General features: G+C 39.5%; 1 protein-coding gene across 3 annotated transcripts in view; it reads right to left on the bottom strand.

Moving 5' to 3' along the window:
• The window catches only part of tub (TUB bipartite transcription factor), a 229,835-nt gene that overhangs the window by 36,355 nt on the left and 168,393 nt on the right, over window positions 1-25,087 (bottom strand). For 2 of the 3 annotated variants that reach the window (XM_008117638.3, XM_008117639.3), the window contains exons 2-4: window positions 21,469-21,520; window positions 17,846-18,008; window positions 14,093-14,227 (exon numbers count right to left, since the gene is read on the bottom strand). In XM_008117638.3, coding sequence (XP_008115845.1) covers window positions 14,093-14,227; window positions 17,846-18,008; window positions 21,469-21,520 — 350 coding nt within the window. The remainder of the gene's footprint in view (window positions 1-14,092; window positions 14,228-17,845; window positions 18,009-21,468; window positions 21,521-25,087) is intronic. The other variant, XM_008117640.3, reaches the window with a different exon arrangement.

Here is a 25,087-nt window from a genome sequence, read left to right as displayed (position 1 = left end):
CGGTAGTAGTTCGCGAACCCCAAGAATCGTTGCACCTCTTTCTTGTTGGTTGGCGCCCGCCATTCCAATACTGCTGTGACCTTTGCCGGGTCCATGGTGAGCCCTAGTGGCGAGACACGATATCCCAGGAAATCTACCTCTTGCAGATCAAAAGCGCATTTTTCCAACTTGGCATAAAGTCCGTGGTCCCGCAATCGTTGTAACACCATTCTGACGTGATTCTCATGTTCTGATTGTGATCTAGAAAACACCAAAAAATCGTCCAGGTAGATAATCAGGAACCGATCTAGATAATCCTGAAAGATATCGTTGACAAAATGCTGGAACGTTGCGGGAGCTCCACATAAACTGAAATTCATAACCAGGGTTTCGAATAAACCGAATTTTGTCTGGAAGGCAGTCTTCCACTCGTCCCCTTCCCTGATGCGAACTAGATTATAAGCTCCTCGAAGATCCAGTTTGGTGTAAACTTTAGCCCCTCGAAGTCGGTCTAAGAGGTCTGAGATCAAAGGCAGGGGATACCGGTTTCGTTTAGTGATATTGTTCAATGCTCTATAGTCCACCACCAAGCGTAGGTCCCCTGACTTCTTTTTCACAAACATCACTGGGGAAGCGGCTGGGGATTGAGAGGGTCTGATAAACCCCTTGCGGAGGTTTGTCTCTAAGAACTCCCTGAGAGCTTCTTGCTCTGGTTCAGTCAGGGAGTAGAGGTGTCCTCGTGGAATCGGGGCCCCCTCCACCAAGTCAATGGCACAGTCATAAGGTCTATGTGGGGGTAGTCTCTCGGCTTCTTTTTCATTGAATACATCCCAATATTCTGAGTACTTCTTGGGCAAGGTGATGATGGGTTCAGCGTCTGTGGCATGGCATACCTTGGCTACAAGGCAATGGTTTTGGCAATATTTTGAAGCAAACTGCAGTTCTCTGTTGGACCAGGAGATGCTTGGGTCGTGGAGTGTCAGCCATGGAATTCCCAAAATCACAGGGAAGTGGGGAACCTCGGTAACAAAGAAGGAAATCTCTTCCATGTGTTCCCTTATCCACATTCTGGTGGGTTCCGACCACTGGCTTACTGGACCTGTCTTGAGGGGGCGGCCATCGATGGCTTGCACCACACGGGCGTTCTTGAAGTCGTGATATTGTAATCCCAGAGAGTCGGCATACTCTCTGTCAATGAAGTTGTTTGTGGCTCCTGAGTCTATCATGGCATGGACCATGACGGGTCCTTTTTTTACTGACCACAAGGTGACCACTAGAAGAAATAGGACCCCGGTTGGCGGCTCTTGAGTGGGTTTTTTGACCGGGTTGGCGAGCCTCTCTACGCCCGGTCGCTGGCTTCCCCCGCCGGCTGTGCGCCAGCCGCCTCAGACGTCTTCGTCTCCGTGGAGGACGCCGCCGCCAGACGAGCGGCGGGCTTCCCTTTGGCTGGACACTCTCTGGCAAAGTGGCCCCCGTTTCCGCAGTACCAGCAGAGATTTAGGCGTTGGCGACGGGCCTTCTCGGCGGCATCTAATCTGGGACGCACATTGCCCAACTGCATCGGCACCTCCTCGCTTCCTCTGGGGTATGGGGCTGGTGGCGGGGGTCTCCACACTGGGCGCGGCTGGACGCCGGTGGGAGCGGGAGGTCTCGCTCCGGTCCTACCGCTCTGGCCTCGGATCCATTGTCTTCTGTTGGCAATCATGACTTCAGCTCGTAAACATTGATCAATGAGTGCTTCAAGAGAGTGTGGAGGATCCACCTTGGAGCATCTCGATGTTGAGACCCTCCCGAAATTGTCCTCTGAGGGCTATATCGTTCCATCCGGTGTTATGGGCCAACACTCGGAACTCGGCTATGTACTGGGACATGGGTCTGTCCCCTTGGGAGAGGCGCCGGAGTTTGTGGCCGGCTGCCTCCAAATTGTCCTCAATCCCCCAAGTCGCCTTAATGTGATCCAAGAATTGTTGCGCTGATCTTAGATGTGGGGAGTCTTGGTCGAACAGTGCCGTCGCCCAGTTGGCCGCTGGCCCGTCTAGGAGACTGTAGATCCACGCCACCTTGATGTCTTCTTGGGGAAACTCGGCATTACGGGCCTCTAGATAAGCCTGGCATTGGCGACGGAAAACATGAACCTTAGAAGCTTCTCCAGTAAACTTGGTTGGCAGCGCCAGGGCCGGGAGACGGATTCCGCGTTCCTTCAATCCCCTTATTTCTCCCTCCTGCGCATTGAGCTTATCACGGATGCGGTCCACTTCATCCTTGTCGATGGTGTAACTGAGTGGTTGGGCCCCCGGTCCGGCTCCGGTAGACATTCTGGCCTAGGTTAATTGGTGCTTAGGGTGGCGGAGTCAAACTGTCACGACCCAGGCTGCAGAGCACCAATAACCATACACAGAGGCCAGATTCTATCTAATATCTTTATTAAGGAAATATATAAAGTTAATAAAAACAAGTATAGGAAATAGTCCAGAAGTAGACCTTTCAGGAAAGGTCAAAATTAGTCCAAAAAAGCAATGTCCAATATGAAATATTAAGGTCCAAAGTTGTAATCCAATAACCGAAACACTCACTTGCCAAGCAAGTGAGGGGAGATGACAAGGTCCTTTAGTCCATGAACTTGAGCAAGGCTAGGAAATAACTTGATTCTTGGCACACAAGCTTGATTCAAGGCAACAAGGAAACGAGGAGCAAGAACAAGATCCGTGGTAATTACTTGGCGAGGTCCGGGAAACAAGGCAAGATCCGGGGAGAAAACAAGGCTGAGAACGAAGGCTTGGAACAGGAACAAAGGCTTGAAAGCAGGAGTAGCTGTCCACACACGCTGCTCCGGTAGCTGACGAATTGACTCCGCAAGATTCCTTCGGGAGCAAGGAACCTAAATAGGCCTCGTTTTCCCACCAGAGAACACTTCTCTGGGGAATCAGAAACGAAAGTCAATCTCTGTGTCCAGATGTATGACTCCCTAAAATTTCTCATGGCAGCAGGCTTAATCATCTGAATGCTTTGCTGCAATTCTCAAACTCCTGCGATTAGCTTGTTGCACTCCTTTTTGCTGGAGATAATAATTACGGCGCGAAAAAGGGGGAGAACTCGACTCAGGGCTTGTTTGGCAGATTTCTGGAAGACAAGCCTCCTGCAGGTGCAAAGGCTCAATTTCTGGCTGGGATAGTTCCTTTTCTGGCTGAAATGGTGGAAAACCCAAGTTTTCCTCTTCATCATTCACAACAGTACTAGGAACGGGACTACATGGCCCATGAGTCATCACACTACCAGTCACCTACCTTCCTACATTTGCTAAATAATTAAAAATAATAAATTTTGGACACTAGTGGTCCCGATCTATGTTGGGAGCTCCTCCAGCTTGCTTACAAGTAAATGAGGCCACACTTACATACTGGTTATTTAATTTATCATGTAATTTCTTACTAAGAATTTGCAACCATGAATTAACTTGACATAAAACCGTGGCAGAGCTGAATATACTTGAAAAAATAGGAATATTTTCTAGGGAGTGAGACAATTATGTACACTACAGCCATAATCATTCTGAGAGTAATGAAAGAAGCAGAAGTAGCCATGGAAACTAATTCATACTTCACAATGGAGATTTTCCCAGTAGTTCCTTTACAACACTGGAGATTTGTCAGATACATATAATGGCCCACCGGTTGGACTCAAAGCAATAATTAATAAGGGTTGTTTAGCATTGTATGCATACTCATTAAGCCACAAGCCTTCAATAAACAGTGTAATAACAGATTTGCCTCTGAGCATCCATGCAATGAAAGATATGATGCAGGCGCATAGAGAATCAGAACTGCAGGAGGCTCTGTAGGGCAATCAATTCAAGAAATCCAGAGCTAAAGCATCCTCAAGAAATATCTATCCAGGTGCCACTTGAAGACCTCCAGGAAGGGAATATATGCAAGACACTTCTAGATTATTTTATCTTTATTATCCTGCTCTTAAAATGTTAACAATTGGCTGCCAAAGGCCAATCCAAACCTTTCCACATCTGTAGCTTGGATCTACAGATCATGGACGCTTGGAAAAGATCATGATCATGATGCTAGGGGAAATGGAAGGAAAAAGGAAGAGAGGCCAACCAAGGGCAAGATGGATGGACGGTATCCTTGAAGTGACTGGCTTGACCTTGAAGGAACTGGGGGCAGCGACGGCCGACAGGGAGCTCTGGCGTGGACTGGTCCATGAGGTCACGAAGAGTCTGAAACAACTGAACAAATAAAGAAGAAGCAGCAGCTTGGGTCTACTGCTTCTATTTTTCGTTTTAGGGATCAAAAATCAAATCTTTTCTATGGGCTAGCCCTTATTATGTCCAGTTTAGAAATCCCTATCTAAGTTTGGGAGGAGAGCAATGGCCAACCTTGACAAAATAGTGAAGAGCAGAGACATCACACTGGCAACGAAGGTCCACATAGTCAAAGCAATGGTATTCCCCATAGTAACCTATGGTTGCGAGAGGTGGACCATAAGGAAGGCTGAGCGAAGGAAGATAGACGCTTTTGAACTTTGGTGTTGGAGGAAAATCCTGAGAGTGCCTTGGACCGCAAAAAGATCCAACCAGTCCATCCTCCAGGAAATAATGCCCGGCTGCTCACTGGAGGGAAGGATATTAGAGGCAAAGCTGAAGTATTTTGGCCACATTATGAGAAGACAGGAAAGATTGGAAAAGATCACGATGCTGGGGAAAATGGAAGGAAAAAGGAAGAGAGGCCGACCAAGGGCAAGATGGATGGACGGTATCCTTGAAGTGACTGGCTTGACCTTGAAGGAACTGAGGGTGGTGACGGCCAACAGGGAGCTCTGGCGTGGACTGGTCCATGAGGTCACGAAGAGTCGGAGATGACTAGACGACTGAGCAGCAGCAAGTTTGTACAATTATAGGTAGAAATAAAGACTGTTAAGCAAACTTGTCTTTAACCAGTGAGCTCAATATATTTTGTGTCTTTGGGCTGAATCATGACAATGTGTATTTTGGATTTTGCTTCACAGTCAACATGACTACCCCTGTGTTTAATATGTGTCTAGATCTTTGAACACACACTAATTATAGCAGTATGATTCCACTAGATTGCCATGGTTGCATCTTATGAAATCATAGAGAATTGCAATTTGTTGAGACACTAAAGTTGCCAAGGCATTTCAAGTAGAATCATACCATTGTAATTGTGTTAGTCTGAAAGCCCTCCTTCCTTGTATGGTTACACACAAATATAAATAATCCATATAAATAAATATCAATTTAAATTTAATATGACATCTTGAAATAAGAGTTTTAAAAAGCCAAAAGGAAGTCAGTCTCTAGGTGATATTTCAAGTCCCCTGATGGGTGAGAAGGGCGGGGTAGAAGTGATGTAATAAATAAATAAATAAGTGAAAACAAAAATGAAACTGTGAGAGCTACTTCAGCTCTTCCTTAGCGTATACAGGAGGACAAACAAACCAGTTTGTCTTCTAGGATGTAGAGTCCATGGCTCTTTTTACTGAGGTATTTGTTGAATTCAAAAGCCCTGTGTATACAGAGGAGTGACATCTGCACATTAGAATTCTGAAGCACTACTCACAAACGCACACATGACCATCCTGGATGAAAAGCTGGCAGGGCAATACTTCAAAGAAACACAGAACTGCTTTGAAATCAAGAGGAAGTATAGGAGGTTAGCAGTAAAAGAAAGCACGATCTATGAAATTCTATTTATTTTTATGTACAGCTTACCAGAAAGACACTGTAAGGCCTTTTATTTAACCCAAACCCGAATAGAGCAAGCAGACAGATACTGCTTTGAATTCCTTCTATGACAATAAGGTTGTTTTTAAAAGATTACTTTTGCCATTAATCCTGCAAGGAGGTGGCACAGCTAGCCCTGTATCCCTGGATCCACTATGTATTATCCCTTTTACCAGTAGGTAAGGCAAGTGTTAAGGCGATAAGGACCTCATTCATATAGAAAATATGGTGGCCACTTAAGACAGTTGAATCAAATATACATACACAGAGGCATTACACTTCCAGCTGTCAAAAGCTGAGGACAATAATAATAATAATAATAATAATAATAATAATAATAACAACAACAACAACAAACAACAACAACAACAACGATAAAACTTCATTTATAACCTGTCCTATCTCCCCAGGAGGACTCAGGGTGGTTTCCAAACAAAAAGTGGCAAACAATACTATAATAAAAAACAAACAGACAGACAAACAGACAAAATCAAAACACTAATTAAAACATCAATATAAACTTATAATAACTCCGACTTTCCTTAACTTTCTCACACCCTTTCCCATCCTTTAATCCCTCCCCCACCCTTACCCTACCCCACTTCTTTCCCCTTCCTCCTTCTACCCCTCAACCCAGCTTTTATTACATGTAATTGAAAAATCTTCAATAAAATTATTAAATATATATATATATATATATATATATATATATATATATATATAAACTTATAATAACTAGCCAAAAATAAGTGCTTAAATAAACATAATGAATCTCAAGCAATTGTCACTTTTGTTCATACTGTTTCCGAGCTTCCACAGGCATCGTGTTAGACCACTTCAGTCCTAACAGCTGGTGTGCTCCAGTAAGCCAATACTATACTGTTAAGTGTTCCTGAAGCCATCTGAATAGAAATTTCATGGACGCACCACCAAGCTACTTCGGAGTCCTATAACCTGTATTACTAAAGAGTTGTTGCTATCTGCACCTTTCACTTGGACATCTGAACCTTTCACTTGGACATTTTTCTTGTTTTGTTATCTAATTTATTTTAAATAAAGCTTTCTGTTATGTCAAAACATAGCTAGGAAATAACAGCAATTCTGGAGTTGGGAATTTTCACCAGGAAAAATTGGAGAAGATTTAGCCTGCTTTACCACACCGCCATAATTCCAGACTGGATCTTGCATGAAAATGAATACATACATATGCGAACACGTTCAGTTGAAAATCCAATTAAACATCTTTCTCGTCTTGATCCAATTAAACATCTTTCTCATCTTATCTAGTTTGGCTCATGGTTGGCAATTTTTTTTATTCATTTCGTCTTGATTCAGAATTTGTCCTGTTTTGATTCTTATTCTCTTGACGTTTCTTCTAAAGTTTATTTAGAGACCCTTCCAAACTACACAGTTAAAGCATGATGATTCCATTTTAACTTTCATTCTTCCTACCAATGAAATCCTGGAATTGGGAGTTGACCAAGGAGCATTTTGCATTCTCAAGAGCTTCTTTGGTGCCTCTGATCAAACTACAAATCCCAGGATTTCATAAGATGAAGTCATGGAAACATAACACTATACTTGTGTGAAGACAACCCTGGTTCATGAGAAATCTATTCTGTCCTAAGCCGTTTGTTGACTTATCAATTTCAATTGCCGAAGGATCATATTGCTATCCTTGGGATTAGAGAGCCCTTCATCTTTATTAAAAGAGTACTAAAATCCCTATCCTTAAAACAAGAAGCTAATGAATATGCCGGATGTGCTGTGGGATATTATAAAATTATACACTACTCTTTTTATTATTTGTCTTAAATATCACTACATGCAAATTTGTAATAACAGGAAGAGATTACAGTTTTCAAATTGTAATTTACTCAGCTGCAATTATGGCAAGTGGCTCATGGGATTTCATTTCTCCTGCAGAAATACAGTGTAAATGATTAACCATTTCTCCTATTGCTAGAATTGTATAGTTCTCCATTTTCTTCTAATTAGCATGTCAATGACTGATTGGGCTGGAAATGGAACTCATTTCAGCAATCATAATCACTGCAGTGAAATTGCTCTGAGGTCATAGGACAATTTGATGTGTGATCTTACACCAATGAGTAACTGGATTTACAGGAGACAAATGCATATAATTAATCAGTAGCAGAATTATCAGTGTAGTCATTCATCTGAGACATGACAATGTTGGTACTTACAAATTTTATAATTGTTATATCCCTGCCTACAAAATGGTTGGTTAAAATAAATAAGAGATTGAGGGTTTTATTAACATCCAGACGACCCAAAACTAATTCTACAGATGGCTGTTATGCATTATATCAAAGCTATATATCTTTATTGATCCGTAAGAACATGGGAAATGCAACTAGTTGGCACAAACAGCCATATCCAGCAACCACTTCCCTCATTTTATGAAAATTGCACTTTCATTAAGCCTAATATTTTCCTGGTGCTCATCTTTATCATATTGTTCTGATCAATTATGGAGTCACTCAGACAAGCATTTCAAATCTGAAATCCTCCACTGAGCTAATGAATGGAAATTTTTAGCATAATTCGTCAGTTTTATATTCTGAATTAGCTGATTATACATAAAAACTAGGCTCATTTTAGCAAAAGAAAAAGAAAAAGACAAAAAAAAGACAAAAAAAAGACCAGCCTTCTTATGAATGTGGCATTTCACAATAGCTTTAAACCAATGGGAATAGTATGAGCCAATCCGGCAACATTTATTATTTATTTATTTAAAACATTTATATTTCACTCTTCTCACCCGAAGGGGACTCAGGGCAGAACACAACATATATATGACAAACATTCAATGCCGGAACATAAAAGAAACCATAAATATACATGAACACTAAAATCAGTTATCTTCACATTAAAACCATTATTTAAAACCATCAAAAATCAGCCGTACCGCATCTGGTCAGCAGGGTGAAATTTCCTATTGCTGTCATTATAGCACTGCCCCAAAGGCTTGGTCCCATAGCCAGGTCTTTACCACCTTTCTAAAGGACAGGAGGGAGGGGGCTGATCTAATCTTGCCAGGGAGGGAGTTCCATAGCTGAGGGACAATCACTGAGAAGGCCCTGTCTTTCATTCCCGCCAATCGCACTCCCCCCCCCCCCAAGGCTTGACACTAAAATAATCTGTTTTGACAGAAGAAAACCCCTCAAATGTTTTTGAATACTAAGTAGTGTTACTTTACTGGTGTCCTCCACCCTGAAACAACCCCAAAAGATGTGTAGCTGTGACACAACATCCCTCTGTTCATTAACATGGTTGCCAACAACATAGTTGCAGAACTCCAAAGCTCTAGAGAAGTCCAAAACAGCTGGTATTGGCCTCCTGGAGTTGCAGAATTCATAAGGCACTCTGCTGGGTCCAACCTAATACAAACTATATCATAGACCACATCTACACAGACACTTTATCCCAGGGCTGATCCAAACTGCAAAAGCCAATTTAGCGCTGCTGGTTGACCACCCTTACCATCTCTTTCCTACTGATTGTAGTGGCAGCCACCAACTGCACGATTGCTGATGGCTATCACTCGTTGCCTGGAGTGATGTTGACCAGGGTGCCAGAGCAATGCAGTAAAGGGCAGGGGAAAATGGAGGAATTACCCCCTCTTTTTTCTGATCACTCTTGCACACCAACTAACATCACGCCAATCAATGTGCAACAGCCATTTTGTGGCTGGTGGTCGTTGCTACTACAATGAGAACAAAAGAGGGACAAAAATGCCACTCTGTGTCCCTGGGCTGACTAAGCCCAGGGGATATGGAATGACCCTGTAAATAGTTGTGGCCGGTTTTGTATTGGAACCAGTCAAACCATTTACATAGGCAAGGTCTGAATTGCTACAAATTTCTGGGAAAGGGCAGAGAACCAGCAACGTTTTTAAAATTGTTCAATGCTGCATTAACCCAAATCAGCTCCGTGTGTCATGTAGATGCCATGGAGTTAATTTGCTCCTCCCTTCAGAGTTAATTGTCCTTGTAGATGGGCTACTATGTGCAAAAAAAATTGCTGAGATTTCATATGAATTTTTAGAAAACAGATTTCAACTCATTATTAAACTTCCAGAAATATACAGACAAATAAAATATCAACATGCATTATAAATATGAAGCAAGTTGATTCCCACTATAAAAACATGAAAGGGTTTTTAATTCTTTATGTTTATTTTATTTTTATTTATTTTATTTCTAACATTTATATCCCGCCCTTCTCACCCAAAGGGACTCAGGGTGGCTTACCGTAATGGCAGTAATTCGATGCCTGCACAAAATCAGTATCAAAACAATACATAACACAATTAAAACTATTAAAAATACAATATAAATTACAATATATAAATTTAAAACATAAAATCTGATATGTTCATCCTAGAGAAACCTCATGCTTTGTCCGTAGTTCAGTCCATGTCATCTTTGCCATTTATTGATTAAAAGCCTGGGCACACAGCCATGTTTTTAGGGCTTTTCTGAAGCCCAACAAGGTTGGAATTTGTCGCATATCTCTGGAGAGGGTGTTCAACCTATGTCTAGTTTTGAGGAATTTGTTAATTGTTAGAATTTTAACTTTGGTGTATCAGTCCTAATTTTAAAAAAAATCTGCAGTGGGCACAGGGCCACTAATGTATTTTGGTAACACTGTACCTTGTTCTGCATTACAGGAGATATATGCCAAGCAAAAGTGCCAATCTCTGTGGTGAGTACTGCTGGATGACTCTACAGTGAGATCATTTTGGTTGGCATCTGCGAATTGTACTCCTCCTATAAACCTTTGACTGCAATCTCCAGTTTCCAATCCAGCATGATGCTGTATAAGTACAGCCCTTTTCAAAAAGCTCAACGTGCACCAATTAGTTGTTTCCATAAAGGAATATGTAGGGAACACATAACAGATTGCATATGTTGTCTCTAGTCTTCAACAACACAACAACAGACCAACATAATGTTAAAGGGGTTTTTCTAAAAGGATTTTCAGGTGCTAACCAACTATAGATTGTATAACCAATTTGCACATACAAAAGTCATGCTTTCAACTACAGAGAATAGAAAGCAATCCTGCTTCCACACAAATATAAGCCGTAGCCTTATCTGATTCAGGGTGATAGGCACCAATATCCTGATTTAGTAGAACAAAATACTGTTTTTTTCCTCACAAATATGCAAACAAAAGTTGTGAGAAAAATCTGTAAAAAAGAACAATACCCCACACATTCAACACATTTAGACTTCTATATTAAGATGGTTCCCACAATTTCTTGACATTATAAAGTAACATGAAAAAAATCCCCAGAAAAAAATAAACATATACTATACATACTAGTATAAAAGATATGACAAATTCTAGCTGAAATCTCTCTATTTCAGCTTACTGCCATCAAATCTCACTGCCTAGAAGTATGACACTCCTTTGAAATTCAAAGAAAAAAGCTGGGTGAAAATACTTGATATTGAGACCCAATATTTTCATTCCAACAACAGAATTTCCCCCTTCTTGCATTTCCTCTTCATCTCTCCAGATCCTAGAAAGAGTTCAGAGCAGATTTAGGAAAGTACGTGAGGGGAACAGAAAATAAATTCTGCTAATAATGTTTGGTCCACTACCACACAAACAAAGCCAGATACAATCCTTATAATTAAATTGCTTAGATTAGTTATATACATACATTGTTATGTATTCATAATACTATAAGTAAATATAGAAGAATAAATAAACACCAGCAAAATTAGAAAAAACATCATGAATAGGAAATATTTTAACCACAAATTGCAGTGTGTACAAATTTTTTTGGTTTTGTTTTTTGTCAAAAAGGAGGTTGTTTCTTGTTGTTCAAAAAGAACTGTCACTATCAATATATTTTAGGAATACAAACTCAATAATCATACCTCAGGTTTTTTTAGTCTCCTGCACTAAAATTAAGCATGGTTTAAGTTGTCAATAGATTTTAAATTCAGCCTAAAATAGAGAAAAATATATTTTCATATACAAAATATCTTCTTTAGAAAGGGGGAAGAAATAATTAAGCCTGGCTTTGATTAATTAAGTCTACAGCCAGTTTGGCCCAGACTTGCCACTGGAGAAAAAGAAAACACCTTATTAGATACACCTGCAGGATTTGGCTCTGCCTCGACCAATTTGAAAAAGAGGGCTTTCATGACTGCGACACACAAAATCATTCAATGAGCACTTTGTACAGCCTGCTGCATATGAAGTTAAGAGAATACTTCACTATGTCAATAAAAGTGAATAGCCCTTTCAAATTCAGAAGTCAAAGGAGTTTTCCCCCCAGCCATTTCTACATAAAACAAGATTTCAAGATAAGCAGATGATTTCCCAGAAATATAACTTATATAGGATTTTTACCTTATGGCGTATGATAAAGGATAGCACTGTGTGAGTCTCCACTGCAGAGGCCTCATTTTATCAAAATGAGTTCTACAAAATCAGCACATGCTGGACACAAACCATTTTACTGTTTAACCTCCTGTCTAACATTACTTTACATATAAATTGATAGAAGTTTTTTGTGACAAAATTATAAATTTTGATATGACCTGTAGATAAGTCATGGGGAAACACCAAGACTGCCTTAGGGGGCCAACTGCCCCTGGCTGCCTTCTTCATTATTTTCCTGCCCAGGTATTCAAAAGGGCCTTTCACCACTCTGCTCAGAAAAATAAATGGTTTCATTAAAGTGCTATAATTGTGTAGTGTCAAAGGGATAAAACAGGGGTCCCCAAACTTTTTAAACAGGGGGCCAGTTAACAGTCCCTCAGACCGTTGGAGGGCCGGACTATAGTTTTTTTTAAAAAACTATGAACAAATGCCTATGCACATGGCACATATTTTATTTTGAGGTTAAAAAAGAAACAAATACAGCCTCAATGTTAATAATAATAATAATAATAATAATAATAATAATAAAGAGGGTTGGAAGAAACCCTTGGGCCATTTAGTCCAACCCCCTTCTGCCTTTGTGCACCAAAAGCACAGCAAGGAACCCCTGACAGATGGCCACCCAGACTCAATGTTAATAATAATAATAAAACAATGGAGAGGGTTGGAAGAGACCCTTAGGCCATTTAGTCCAACCCCCTTCTGCCTTTGTGCACCAAAAGCACAGCAAAGCACCCCTGACAGATGGCCACCCAGACTCAATGTTACTAATAATAATAAAATAATGGAGAGGGTTGGAAGAGACCCTTGGGCCATTTAGTCCAACCCTCTTCTGCCTTTGTGCACCAAAAGTACAGCAAAGCACACCTGACAGATGGCCACCCATCCTCAATGTTAATAATAATAATAATAATAATAATAATAATAATAATAATAATAATAATAATAATAATAATAATACTGGAGAGGCCCCACTAAGGCCTCCAGCCCAGGGAGAAATCCGAAATAGCAATATACTCCAGATTTCTCCCAGGACTGGAAGTCTGAGTGGGGAAAGAAACTCTCCCTCACTCAGGCCTCCAGCCCAGGAAGAAATCCAGAGTATATTGCTAATCAAGAATAGCAATATACTCCAGATTTTTTCCTGGACTGGACATCTGAGTGGGGAAAGAAACTCTCCCTCACTCAGGCCTCCAACCCAGGGAGAAATCCGGAGTATATTGCTAATCAAGAATAGCAATATACTCCAGATTTCTCCCAGGACTGGAAGTCTGCGTGGGGAAAGAAACTCTCCCTCACTCAGGTCTCTAGCCCAGGGAGAAATCCGGAGTATATTGCTAATCAACGTATTGCTAAACCTGGAGGAAACACACCTTAGTAATTAATAATTAATTAAATAATAATTAAAATACCTTTTGATCAGCAGTAAAAGGCAAGGCTCCTCCACAGCTTATGCAGGGAGAGTGGGGAGCCAGGCTCAAAGGCTCATAGAGCAGAAAAGTGGCCGGGAAGGCGGAAAGGCAAGTCTCCAAGGCTTGTGCAGGGAGCGGGACAACGCAGGAAAGGGAGGAAAGCTGCCGCAGGCCGGATAAATGGCTCCGGCGGGCCGGATCTGGCCCGCGGGCCTTAGTTTGGGGACCCCTGGGATAAAACATAATGTTGTCCACAAACCTCCACTTAAGGCTACCCATCAGAACAACGGAAATATTAATACATGGACAACACAGGCTCTCTCTCAACCTTACAAATTCTGTCTTCTAAATGCTTTTGAAGAATACTTACTTTGGACAGTGTAGCTTAAGAAAGATCATTAGCATTAAAAAAAATCCTTCTCAATTTGCTTCTGACACAATAAATAAATAAATCCCTTTAAGTTAATATATCTCACTACTCATCCCATTCTTATTTAATAATTAGCAGCATGCAGCTAACCTTTATGTTTTCCCTTTTTCTCCTGTCTGGTGTTGCCAGTTTGGCAACCTCCTGTGGCTGCCTTGGTTTTTTTAGTTGATTTTGGAGCTTGTGAGTCCGCTACCACCTTTACATCTTCTGGCTCAGCCTCCTGCACTGCTTGGGCGATTCAGGACACCCCAACCAAAGAAACAAACAATAGAGAGAGAGAGAGAGACCAAGACAAAGAAAACAAGAGAGAAAATAAGGGAGAGAAGGAATCAGAAATACATGAAGCCACAGGGAGGTAAGCAAGGCAGATTATAAAAGTATGTTGCAGTTAGTTAAACAAAAACAAAATGGTAAGACAAAGGATTTCTACATGTTGAACATCTCTTATGTGGATTTCCACAATCCAAAATATTCCAGAGTCCAAAAGTATCCATATGGGTGACTGAAATTGTGACCTTTGCTTTGTTATTGTTAAATGTACATAAACTTTGTTTCATGCATGAAATTATTTACAATGATGTGTGTAAAGTGTATATGAAACATAAATGAATTTCTTGTTTAGTCTTGGGTCCCCTCTCCAAGATATCCCATTATGTCCACATATATACTACTCCTGCAGCTCAGTGCACTTAAACTGCATTATTTGAGTTTACATTGACCTATAATGCCACTTCAAACTGCATTATATGACAGTGTGAGTGAGGTCCTGGTGAGTTCTTCCCAAAAGTAAAATTGAGTATTAAAGTGTTTGGAATATCAGCTGATTTGCATGTGTAGCTACATTGCTTGTTTTAAGAAAAACACACACTTTTAATGACAATCTATCACTTGCCTTCCTATTATAGCAGCATTTTTTTCATTTAACTAGCATTAGCCCGAAGCTAAAATAATCTATTAATATGAGCTGTAGCTTGAAGATTTAGTTCTGAATGAAGGGAACACTCTGAGTAGTTGTCAAAGCCTGAATTTTAATAGATATATATGACCTTGTCAAACAAGAGCTGAAACACTCTATATTACTTTATGTGATAACCGATCCATATCCTAGCTGTCTCTTATCCTTGGTGATAAAATCAGGAAAATTAGGCTGCATTCCTATGCACACTTACCTAAGAACTCAAGAAATTGAAAGGGCTTACATCTGAGTAGATGTGCTTGGGCTGCATTGTAAATGCCTCATAATTATGACAGAATTGAGATTATTATACAATAATAAGCTATTTCGTAAAGATTAATTCTGTTGCACACTAAAATAAAGCCATAACTAACGAAATGACATATTTTAAAGACACATATTTAATTTAGCTATTCCTTTCTGTTTCAAATTATGGATTCTAAAATCAAGGAAGACTAAGACAAACTATCAGTTTCCCTTACACATAAGCAGCTACACATCCTCCCAGAAGATATGCATCCTTGTTCATGCGTGAAAATATCAGTATAATCTTAGCTATACACAGTAAACAGTCACAAATCTTCCTGCAATCCATTAACTGGAAAAAAATAATGCTGCAAAAATGGCTTGCAGCTGTCTACACAAATGGCTATGCTGAAAACCTGATACATAAGTATGTCGTCTAACATGAGCTATGGGGCCACAGGTGCTCACAATCCGCTGCTCTCTGACTGACTATCAACTAACCCCTGGCCAATAGAGTTACCATTCAGGCGTATTTTACTTCATTATAGTCAACTTTCTATCTCTGTTTCAAAAGGCATGCACAATAACATTGTGAGCAGAGGGTTCCTTATCCTTGCATACATATAAAATATCTTGAAGATAGAATCCAAGTTAGAACACAAAATTTGTTTATGCTTCATAAATACCTTAAACATGTAACTTGAAGATAATTTTATACACAATCTTTTAATATTTTTTGTGCAGAGAACAAGATTTTTATATACTGAACCATTAGAAAGCAAAGGTGTCACTATCTAAGGTACCCATGTGGACCATTTAGGGGTTTGCCATATTTCAAATTTTGGAATTCTGGATAAGGGACGCTCAACCTGCATTCACTGTGCAAGACATGAAGCTTACACGCTGCATGGGTCTTTGAAAGGAAGGAAGCTCCAGCCATCAATAGGGTTTGGGGTGGTTTTCTGGTCATAAAGAATCACACAATAAGAGACAGAAGGACCTTTCAGTTGTATTCCCACCATCCACGTATTGGGAATGGGATGCGAAAAATGTTAGAGAAGAATCTGATACTATACTATATAAAGTCTCCTCCTGTGATTAGGAATCCTGAACAATCTGAGTTTCACATCACTGGTTAAGGCCCTGCCATAGACACCAAGCTTCCCTGTACATGTGTTCCACTCCCATATTTCAGGCACTGAGATCTAGGTCTGCAAGGGATTTCACAGCCTTTCTCTCTCCTTTGATACAATTGTTTTACTTTGCTGAATAGAATTATTGTCTTCTTATAACTCAAGCAAAGACTACAGCACGCAAAAATATAATACAAATTAGAGCCTGGAAAAAGAAATATTTCTAAAGAATGTAAAGGCAAACTATCAGTCAAACATACTTAGCATTCAAACATCTGATCATTTATTTGTAAACAGCAGCTAAACTGTAATTAAAATGGCAAATGTGATACTGAAGTTTTTCAATGCTGTAATTATTTTTTTCCTATCATATGTGAAGAGGAAAAGAGAGCACCAATTTAGACTTTAAAAAGCATATATTATTGCCAAAAATAAGAATATTTTTGCAAGGTGATAAACCATTTTATAGTATAATTAAATAGAAGGAAATGAGGTTTTTGATCATTATAAGCAGGTTGCTGGAATGAGATCACCTCAAGTTTTTATTGGGTTGCAAGTAAAAGAAGGCATAACAAGAACTTAAAATATTATGAAGATAGATGCAAATAAATTCAAAAACAAGTGATTATACTAGCAGCTTTTGGGAAAGCAATGATATTAAAATGTGTCACTAAATACTCTTCGGTGCCTGAATTAAAACAGTTTATGTGTACACAATATGGAGGCAGTGTGTGTGTGTGTGGGGGGGGGGGGGTTAATATAAAGATATTCAGTTACTCATGGTGCATTTGAGAAATGATGAGTTTTAATGGAAAGAAGAGGGCAACCATAAAAGACAAAAAAAAACCTTCTGAAACTTTTATGCAGTCAACTTACTACAAAGCCTAGAGAAGAAACAACTTATCCTCTTTCATTTTGTATAAAAGCAATGTTTTGAATGTCTGCCTAAAAACGACCATAAATTCATTACTAAAACATGTCCCAATGCATTTTTGCATGCTTTCCAGTCATTTCTGACTTACGTCAATGCCAAGGCAATCCTATTTTAAGATTTTCCTGGCAGAGGGAGTTTGCTCTTGCCTTCTCCTAGGCCAGCGATTCCCAACCACTGGGCCTCCAGGTGTTTTGGACTTCAGCTCCCACAGTTCCTAACAGCTAATAAGCTGGCTGGGATTTCTGGGAGATGAAGTCCAAAACACCTGGAGGCCCACTGTCCTAGGCTAAGAGAAAGTATGCTTTGCTGAGGTTTCCATAGCTGAATGGGGATTTGAATCCTGGTCTCCCAGTGTCTTAGTTCAATGCTCAAACCATTACATCACAATGGCTGTCTTTAAACTAATAGTTTACAAAATTAGCATTAGTGTTTGTGTTTAGGTTGGTTTTTTTTTTTACTTTTCTCCATTAAAGTATAATTATTCCCACTGTAGACATCAGTTTACAGCCATTTATTGCTAAGACATGCAAGCCCCCATCCCGCATACTCATGTTGTAAAATAAGCTGGTATATACCATGGTAAATGGTGCTGCTGTTGCTGTTGAGGTAAGATTCAACCAAAGGTGCTTGTTCTTCGGATTGTTTCATCCGGCGTGCCCTGGCACGACTGTCCACATTGGACTGAACCATGAGTGGCTCCTGACGTTTTTTCTTCTGTTTCTGCTCTAGTAAAGCTCTCTAGGAAGAAGACAAAGAGACACACACAGAAAAAGAGTCCATGTCATATTAAATGTTAACCTTAATGTGGAAACGCGTGGGCAGAAAGGTTTCCAGAGTCTCTCACAGGCTGATGTACTGAATTAAGCGATATTAGGTTTGACACAAACGCCCACCACAGTTCTGCAGCAACCCATTTATCTAGCTAATATTATGTAAACTAGGACACAGAGACAAGTCTCTCTAGGCATCATCTTTATAATCCTAGTAAGTAGAGAACGCACCCAGGGTTGCAAGCAAAGATACACCTTCATTAATAGCAGTATCTTTGAGATACAGCAATGTTTGGACTAAATGGTAGGAATAGAACAAAATTTAAACTAAAAGTGTTTGTCCATCTTTATGCTATACAAACCCATATAGTAGACCTAAGTCAACAAGTTACATACTTCATAATGAATATTGCCATTTTATAAGCCGTACAGGGTCCCCCACAGGGTGAGAGAGAGCGGGATATAAGTATAGTAAATAAATAAATTAAATAAATGAAACAAAATGAACCCAGTAGTAAGGGTTGTTGTATGTCTTTCGGCCTGTGTGGCCATGTTCCAGAAGAGGTTGCCTCACCAACCTCTGAGAATACCTGCCATAGATGTGGGCAAAACGTCAGGAGAGAATACTTCTGGAACATGGCCACATAGCCCAAAAGACATACAACAACCCTGTGATCCCGGCCATGAAAACCTTCGACAACCCAGTAGTAAGGTTTTGGATCTGACCCATCAACTACTTTGTGTACCTCTTGAACCAAAACATTGGACTTCTGTATTTCTTATGATAGAGTAGACATTTACAACCCGATTTTGAACACATGTGATATTTATTCTGAGGTGGATAGCTAAGGTTCCCAAAAATCAGGGCCTGGCTCTGAGTTTCAGTGCCTAGATCTTAGGTCTCAAGGTGATGGGAGAAATCTTTGTGTGAGAGTGCTGCCTTGAAAAGAAAAAATAATATTGTTGTGTGCTAATAATTGACTCTGCTGCTGAAGGCTGCTTCGGAATGGCAACTGAAGAATGAATGCAGTTTGACAACACTTTACCTGCCATGATTGAATACTATGGAATTCTAGGAGCTGTCCTTTAGTGAGGCACCAGCATTCTTTGGCAGATAAGACTAAATATCTTGTGAAACTACAACACCATGATACCATAGTCTTGAGCCATGGCAATTAAAGTGATGACACCGTATTCATTCTACATTATAAAAACTATCTAAGATTAACTAGAGAAAGCACAGACTATGGGACATATAAGACCTTGTGCCCTTTTTTAAAAAAAATCCAATTTGTTTTTCCTTACATGTCCTTAAAACTCCCATTTTATTTACACTTCTGAGCCCACAACCTGTTTTAAACCCAGGATTTTTTTTGTTTCTAATAGGAACAGACACATATTTATAAAAGGGTTTCACTCAGCCCTATAATGTCACAGAAAGCCAAACACTTGGAGACCTTGGCATAATTATGGGACATAGAAAAAGTATTAACTGAGTCCAGAAATGAGAGAAACAAGAAATCTGATATAGTTTAAAAATCATATTCTAAGTATCATATTAGATCAAAATCTAATTTAAAAACCAGTGTTAAAATCATGGCCCAGTGTAAAAATGATCTACGTGGAATAAATTATGCCAGTTTATTTCAGTACTCTATTTCAGTCCTCAGTCAGTAAGTAGATTTTATAGCCAGGAAGGAAAGAACTTATTTCCCAGCTGGATGGTTCTCTTTCCAGACGTCCCCACATTTGTGTTACGACAGTATATACTACATATTTATGAGGTGTGAGCAACTCAAAATTTCCACATCCAAAGCATACATGCAATTTTAAACAGCCCAGTGACATATTTGCCTTCGACTATTTTGTGTTCATTCTGTTTCTTGGGAGTCTCTAACTTTCCTTTGCTGTGAACCTGGCATCCTTACACTGGTATCCTACACCCACACAGTATTCCCATCAGTCGAAGTGACTTCCCTGTGATGAACAAGTTAAGTTCAAAAGCATAAGTATGTGGCTTGTTCGGTGTCAGTGGAACACAAACAAGATATCACAATTGCAGGAATGTGAGGAGGAATTTTGAAGACACAAACCTGTAAACGGAGATCTACAATAGGATAGGAAAAAAATAACACTTGTACGTAAGAGTAAAAGTATTTGCATTTACAGCCTCTCTGACAATGTTACATTTAATTGCAGGCTAAATATAACAGATTTCTCATATTTCCATAGAGGTACACAGACAATCCTGGGGTTACAAAGAAGATATGTTCTGTAGGTTTGTTCTTAAGTTAAATTTGTATTTAAGTCAGAACAGGTACATTTTAAAATGTAACTCCAGCCCCAAATTATTATTTTTTAGTTTTGGATAGCAAAGGGAAGGGTTAACACCCTTATAACATCTGTTTTGCTGCCTGTGCCCCTGTCTCACTTTCTTTCTCTGAGATAATTCGATTCTGAAAATTTTGGATGGTTGTGGAAACAAGGATTGGTGCTAAAGCTTCAGTGGAGACACCTTTTCCCATGATAATTCTTACAGGAGTGAATTTCCCTTCTCTCATTTCCTGTTGTCTCATCCCTGTTTGTAACCAGGAGTCATATGTAAGTTGGATGTTTGTAACTCAGGACTGCCTGTATTTACCTCTTTCAATAGTCACCATTATTATGATCAGAGGAAGATTTGCTTGGTGAAGCATTTAGGATATCTAAGGGGTCATCTACATTGTAGAATTAATGCAGTTTACCCCCGCTTTAACTGCCATGATTCAATGGTATGGAATCATAGGAGTTATAGTCTGGTGAGACATTTGGCAGAGATGGTTAAAGATCTTGTAACACCACAACTCCCATGGTTTCACAGCATTGAATCATGCCAGTTAAAGTGGCGGTAAACTGCATTAATTCATATAGATAGATGCACCCAAAATTAGAATAAATCTTTGAACAAGCCCATTTGTTAATGTCCTCCATTTGTTAAGCATAAATGCATAGAATATAAAGGGATCTAACAATTCCTCAGTACTGATTTTTTTTCCTGAAAAAGAATATCTAACAATTATCAACTTATATATATATATATATATATATATATATATATATATATTAATAAAAAGCTTTCTTATCATAAATAAATGTTGTAATGTCTCACTATTGTTTGATGTTGTTGCTTAATATGCTTTATTTGATTTATAATTGTTTTATTTCTGGTTACACTTTACAGCATTGAATGTTTGCCGCTGTTGTTGTGAACCGCCCTGAGTCCCCATGGGGAGATAGGGCATGATATAAATAAAGAAGTATATTTATTATTATTATTATTATTATTATTATTATTATTATTATTATTATTAAGAACTCCAATTACTCAAACACCATATATCATAATGAAACAACTTTTAAAAGCCATAAGGATGGCTTAACAAACTCACCTGTCTGTCAAGCTTTTGTTGTCGCAGATTGCTGCTCTCATCATCTAAAACACTGTTAAGACAAAAACAAAATAATTTACCGGGTTAGTAATAGAGGAACACTTTGAAGCAGTTAATCAGGAAGGGCTACATCCATGATTCTTTAGCACTGAGTGATAGCAGTTAAACTGATGTCAAACTGCATGAATTCTGCAGTGTAGATCCACTTTTGTCATTCCTGTCAAAGTAAGAGACAGCTTTCCCACCCCCATCCCCCACCCCAGCCACCATCGCTGCATTCCCAATGGTGCATTAACATTTGGGAAGAAAAGGAAAACCACATTTTCATGCTGTGATTTACAGAATCCACTGATGCATATTCCATGGGTATGGATAGCCAATTTGTACAGTATAATCATGAAGCATGTCCTCTAAATGAAACAGCATTTTTGAAAACCATTACATTTCAAAACAAAACAATGATAACATTTCCTCATCAAGAATAAAAGCAAAGAACCTATACAGAGCTAAAGCTATGTATATTCCTATATATAAATCAACCAATACACTTTGGCAGAGAAGGCTGGAGACCTTGTGAAACTACAGTTCCTATGATTCCACAGCATTGAATCATGGCAGTTAAAGTGGACTCAAACTGCACTATTACTAAAATGAAAATGTGGGCTCAATGATATTTACTTCTGAACAAAAATCTCAGGTAATGACTTGCAAACCTTCTACAGTTAACTAATTATCCTTTGCAATACCTAGTGCATAACTAACATTACATTACAGTTGTTGTCAAACAACCCCCCCCCCCCCCAAAGTCCTTTTGTAATATACATGTAATGATTTGAAATTGTATTTATAGTTAACGGAGGCTTGCAGCCTTACTATGTTCAATACAACAGGAAAGCTACAGGTTTTGGTGCAGGAAATCTGTATTTGGTTAATGGGAATTGTTCAGTCTCCCAGGGGTTTGATTTACATTTTCCATAGTTGTAGGAAATAGCACCTGTTTGCATTTCTTCCAGGGTTGCTACAGGCTCAGCAACTCCCTGACAGTTAACCATTAGCAGAGATTTGTAACCATTCTGCAAGGCCTTTGCTGCTGAAAGCTTACAAAGTATCTTTTTGTTCTTGAGACCGCCCCTTTTCCTGGGGATGAAATCTCCACTTTGAGAAGCCTTTTCTGCCTTTCCACAGAAGAGAAAAGAACTCAGATGTGCTTGTGTGGCCACTGGCCAAGCCAGGCCAGCTCAGACAAGCCATCGTAAGTACCGACATTTGCCTTTGAAACTGGTGCTGAGCTCAGATAGGGAAATACGTGCTCTTTCTAATATAGCAACTCAGCACTGGGGCAAAGAATATCTCAGGATTTCTCTGCCATTGGAAGAAGCTCCAACTACTTCGTCTCCAAGCTAGATTTGAGCTTAGATAGAGAAAGACCTGCTCTTTCTAATATAGCAGCTCAGGGCTAGGGTAGAGAGTATCTCAGGATCTCTTCGCCTTTGGAGGAAGTTAGCCCAGCAGCTAAGGGGAAAAGCAAGAAAGAAACATCTGCATGATTTTATAAGTTGACTGTTTATATTTGTAACCTTAACTACGTGTGCCAAGTCTGTAAACGACTTTGAGAAAATAAAATTTTTGTTTGATGTTCAACTTGAAGTGGCCTTGGTTACTGGGACTCCTGAGCTTCGAAGTAAGGTACCGCAGGTCACCCGGGCAAAGAAAACAGCACATCTTAGTTTAGCATAGGTGCCCGGGTGTGACAGCTTAGGAATTGTTTATACAATATCTTCAATATCACAATTTTGAAGTTCAAAGAGAGAATATGTCATTGCCCAGTAATGAAATGAATAATCGTAGAACTTCCTGCTTTGATATGTTTACATAACCATAAATTCATAAAACTAATACCATCATTGTTACAAGAGCCTTTAAACAGTACCTTAGATAACCTTATTTAGTGTCAATTTGATGCATTTATTAAAATGTAAATCCTTGCTAAATATCTGACCAATATCTGAATAACTTTTCACAAAAGTATGTGGGGTCATTTAATTTTTGTGCCCTGTGGTAACATCAATGGTGAAAATTAAGTAAGAATTTGGCCTTTAAACACGTTTCTATTTTTTTTAAGTAGGTCAGTCTCTACGGGGATGCTAGTACACCATCATTATTATCATTGTCGGAGGGACCGTCATTCCCCCTTGAGCTAGTGACTAATGACTCTTTATTCCATTTTCCCCAGACTCCCTAATGCAGAGGCCAGGGATTCAAAGACCAGTCACATAAGTCACGGAAGGGATGCCTGTCATTTTAGAAATACACGTTTCAGAGACTTGAAAAGGCTTTGTAGCAAATCTACAGAAAACATCCACAAGGATTGCTATTGGGAAATACATTTTATAGCAACATTCTTAAGCATTTTACAGGTAGAGAGGACAGGAAAATCAGCTGGCACAGAATCTACTGCAACCATATGACAACCTACAATACCCTCACAGATGATACAGATGGTTAAGTCTGCTGAGAAGTCATCCCGTGGGATGCAGAAAGTGGAACATCAGTAGTTCCAGCTACTGCTTAAGAATCCTTGAATTTTCATGACTGGAATGAGGAAAAACCTAATACAATGATACGATGGGGGAGGGGGGCACTCGCCACCACCCATCTTCTCTTCTTTTGCTGGATGATTCATAGAAAATGTATTGAGCTGGCTCATACTTTCAAACAATATACTGTGAAGAAGATTGTTAATACTTGGTTTTAAACTAAAACAAAAGTTTCACAGCTTTATTATGAATTCGCAAGCTTCACATTTTATACTGGGACAGAAATGATGGAAATAGTGTCATTTGAGAAAATTGTTACATTTTCCTGGAAGGCTCCAAGGAGACACTGAAAAAGAGAACACCTTTCTAACCATTCAGCATAGCAGTAAATCCACGGGGCTTTGACAGTACAAAGAATGACTGTGTTCTTTTACAAAGTGTCACATAAAAGCCACAGATTCACACTTCCATTTCATCTTAAACATTAGATAGATCAGTGGTTCTCAACCTGTGGATCCCCAGGTGTTTTGGCCTACAACTCCCAAAAATCCCAGCGAGTTTACCAGCTGTTAGGATTTCTGGGAGTTGAAGGCCAAAACACCTGGGGATCCACAGAGAACCACTGAGATAGTGGTAGCCATTTATTTACTATGTAGGGCATGGAAAGGCAGCCATTCACAACCTAACTACACTGTCACAAGCTCCTAGCCTGTCTAGCAGTTGCAGCAGGTTTCCAACCCAAGGACCGAATGCTGATGACCACAGATTGTTGTAAGCATTAAGCAATAAGCTTCCAAAGCAATTGAATGCTTTCCAATCTTATGAATCCACATAACTGAAGGGGCAAACAGGCATTTGATTGGTTGCCATACATTATCTGCCCTATATAATCATGTATAAATCTAGATGTCAAAGAATGGATCCCAAAAACCTGGGTATCCATGACAAAAGTAAGTAGTGTACCTTAACTCTTATCACGAAAGGAATCATCACTTTTTTTTATTAGAGTGACAAGAGGCAAAAGCTTAATTCACTCTGGAAAAACCTTAAAAGATCCACTAACGCCCTCTACTGTCTCCACC

This window comes from Anolis carolinensis, chromosome 1 (genome assembly GCF_035594765.1).
Source record: "Anolis carolinensis isolate JA03-04 chromosome 1, rAnoCar3.1.pri, whole genome shotgun sequence".
In the NCBI taxonomy this organism is placed as follows: domain Eukaryota; kingdom Metazoa; phylum Chordata; class Lepidosauria; order Squamata; family Dactyloidae; genus Anolis; species Anolis carolinensis.
This window is presented reverse-complemented; position numbering and strand designations above follow the sequence as displayed.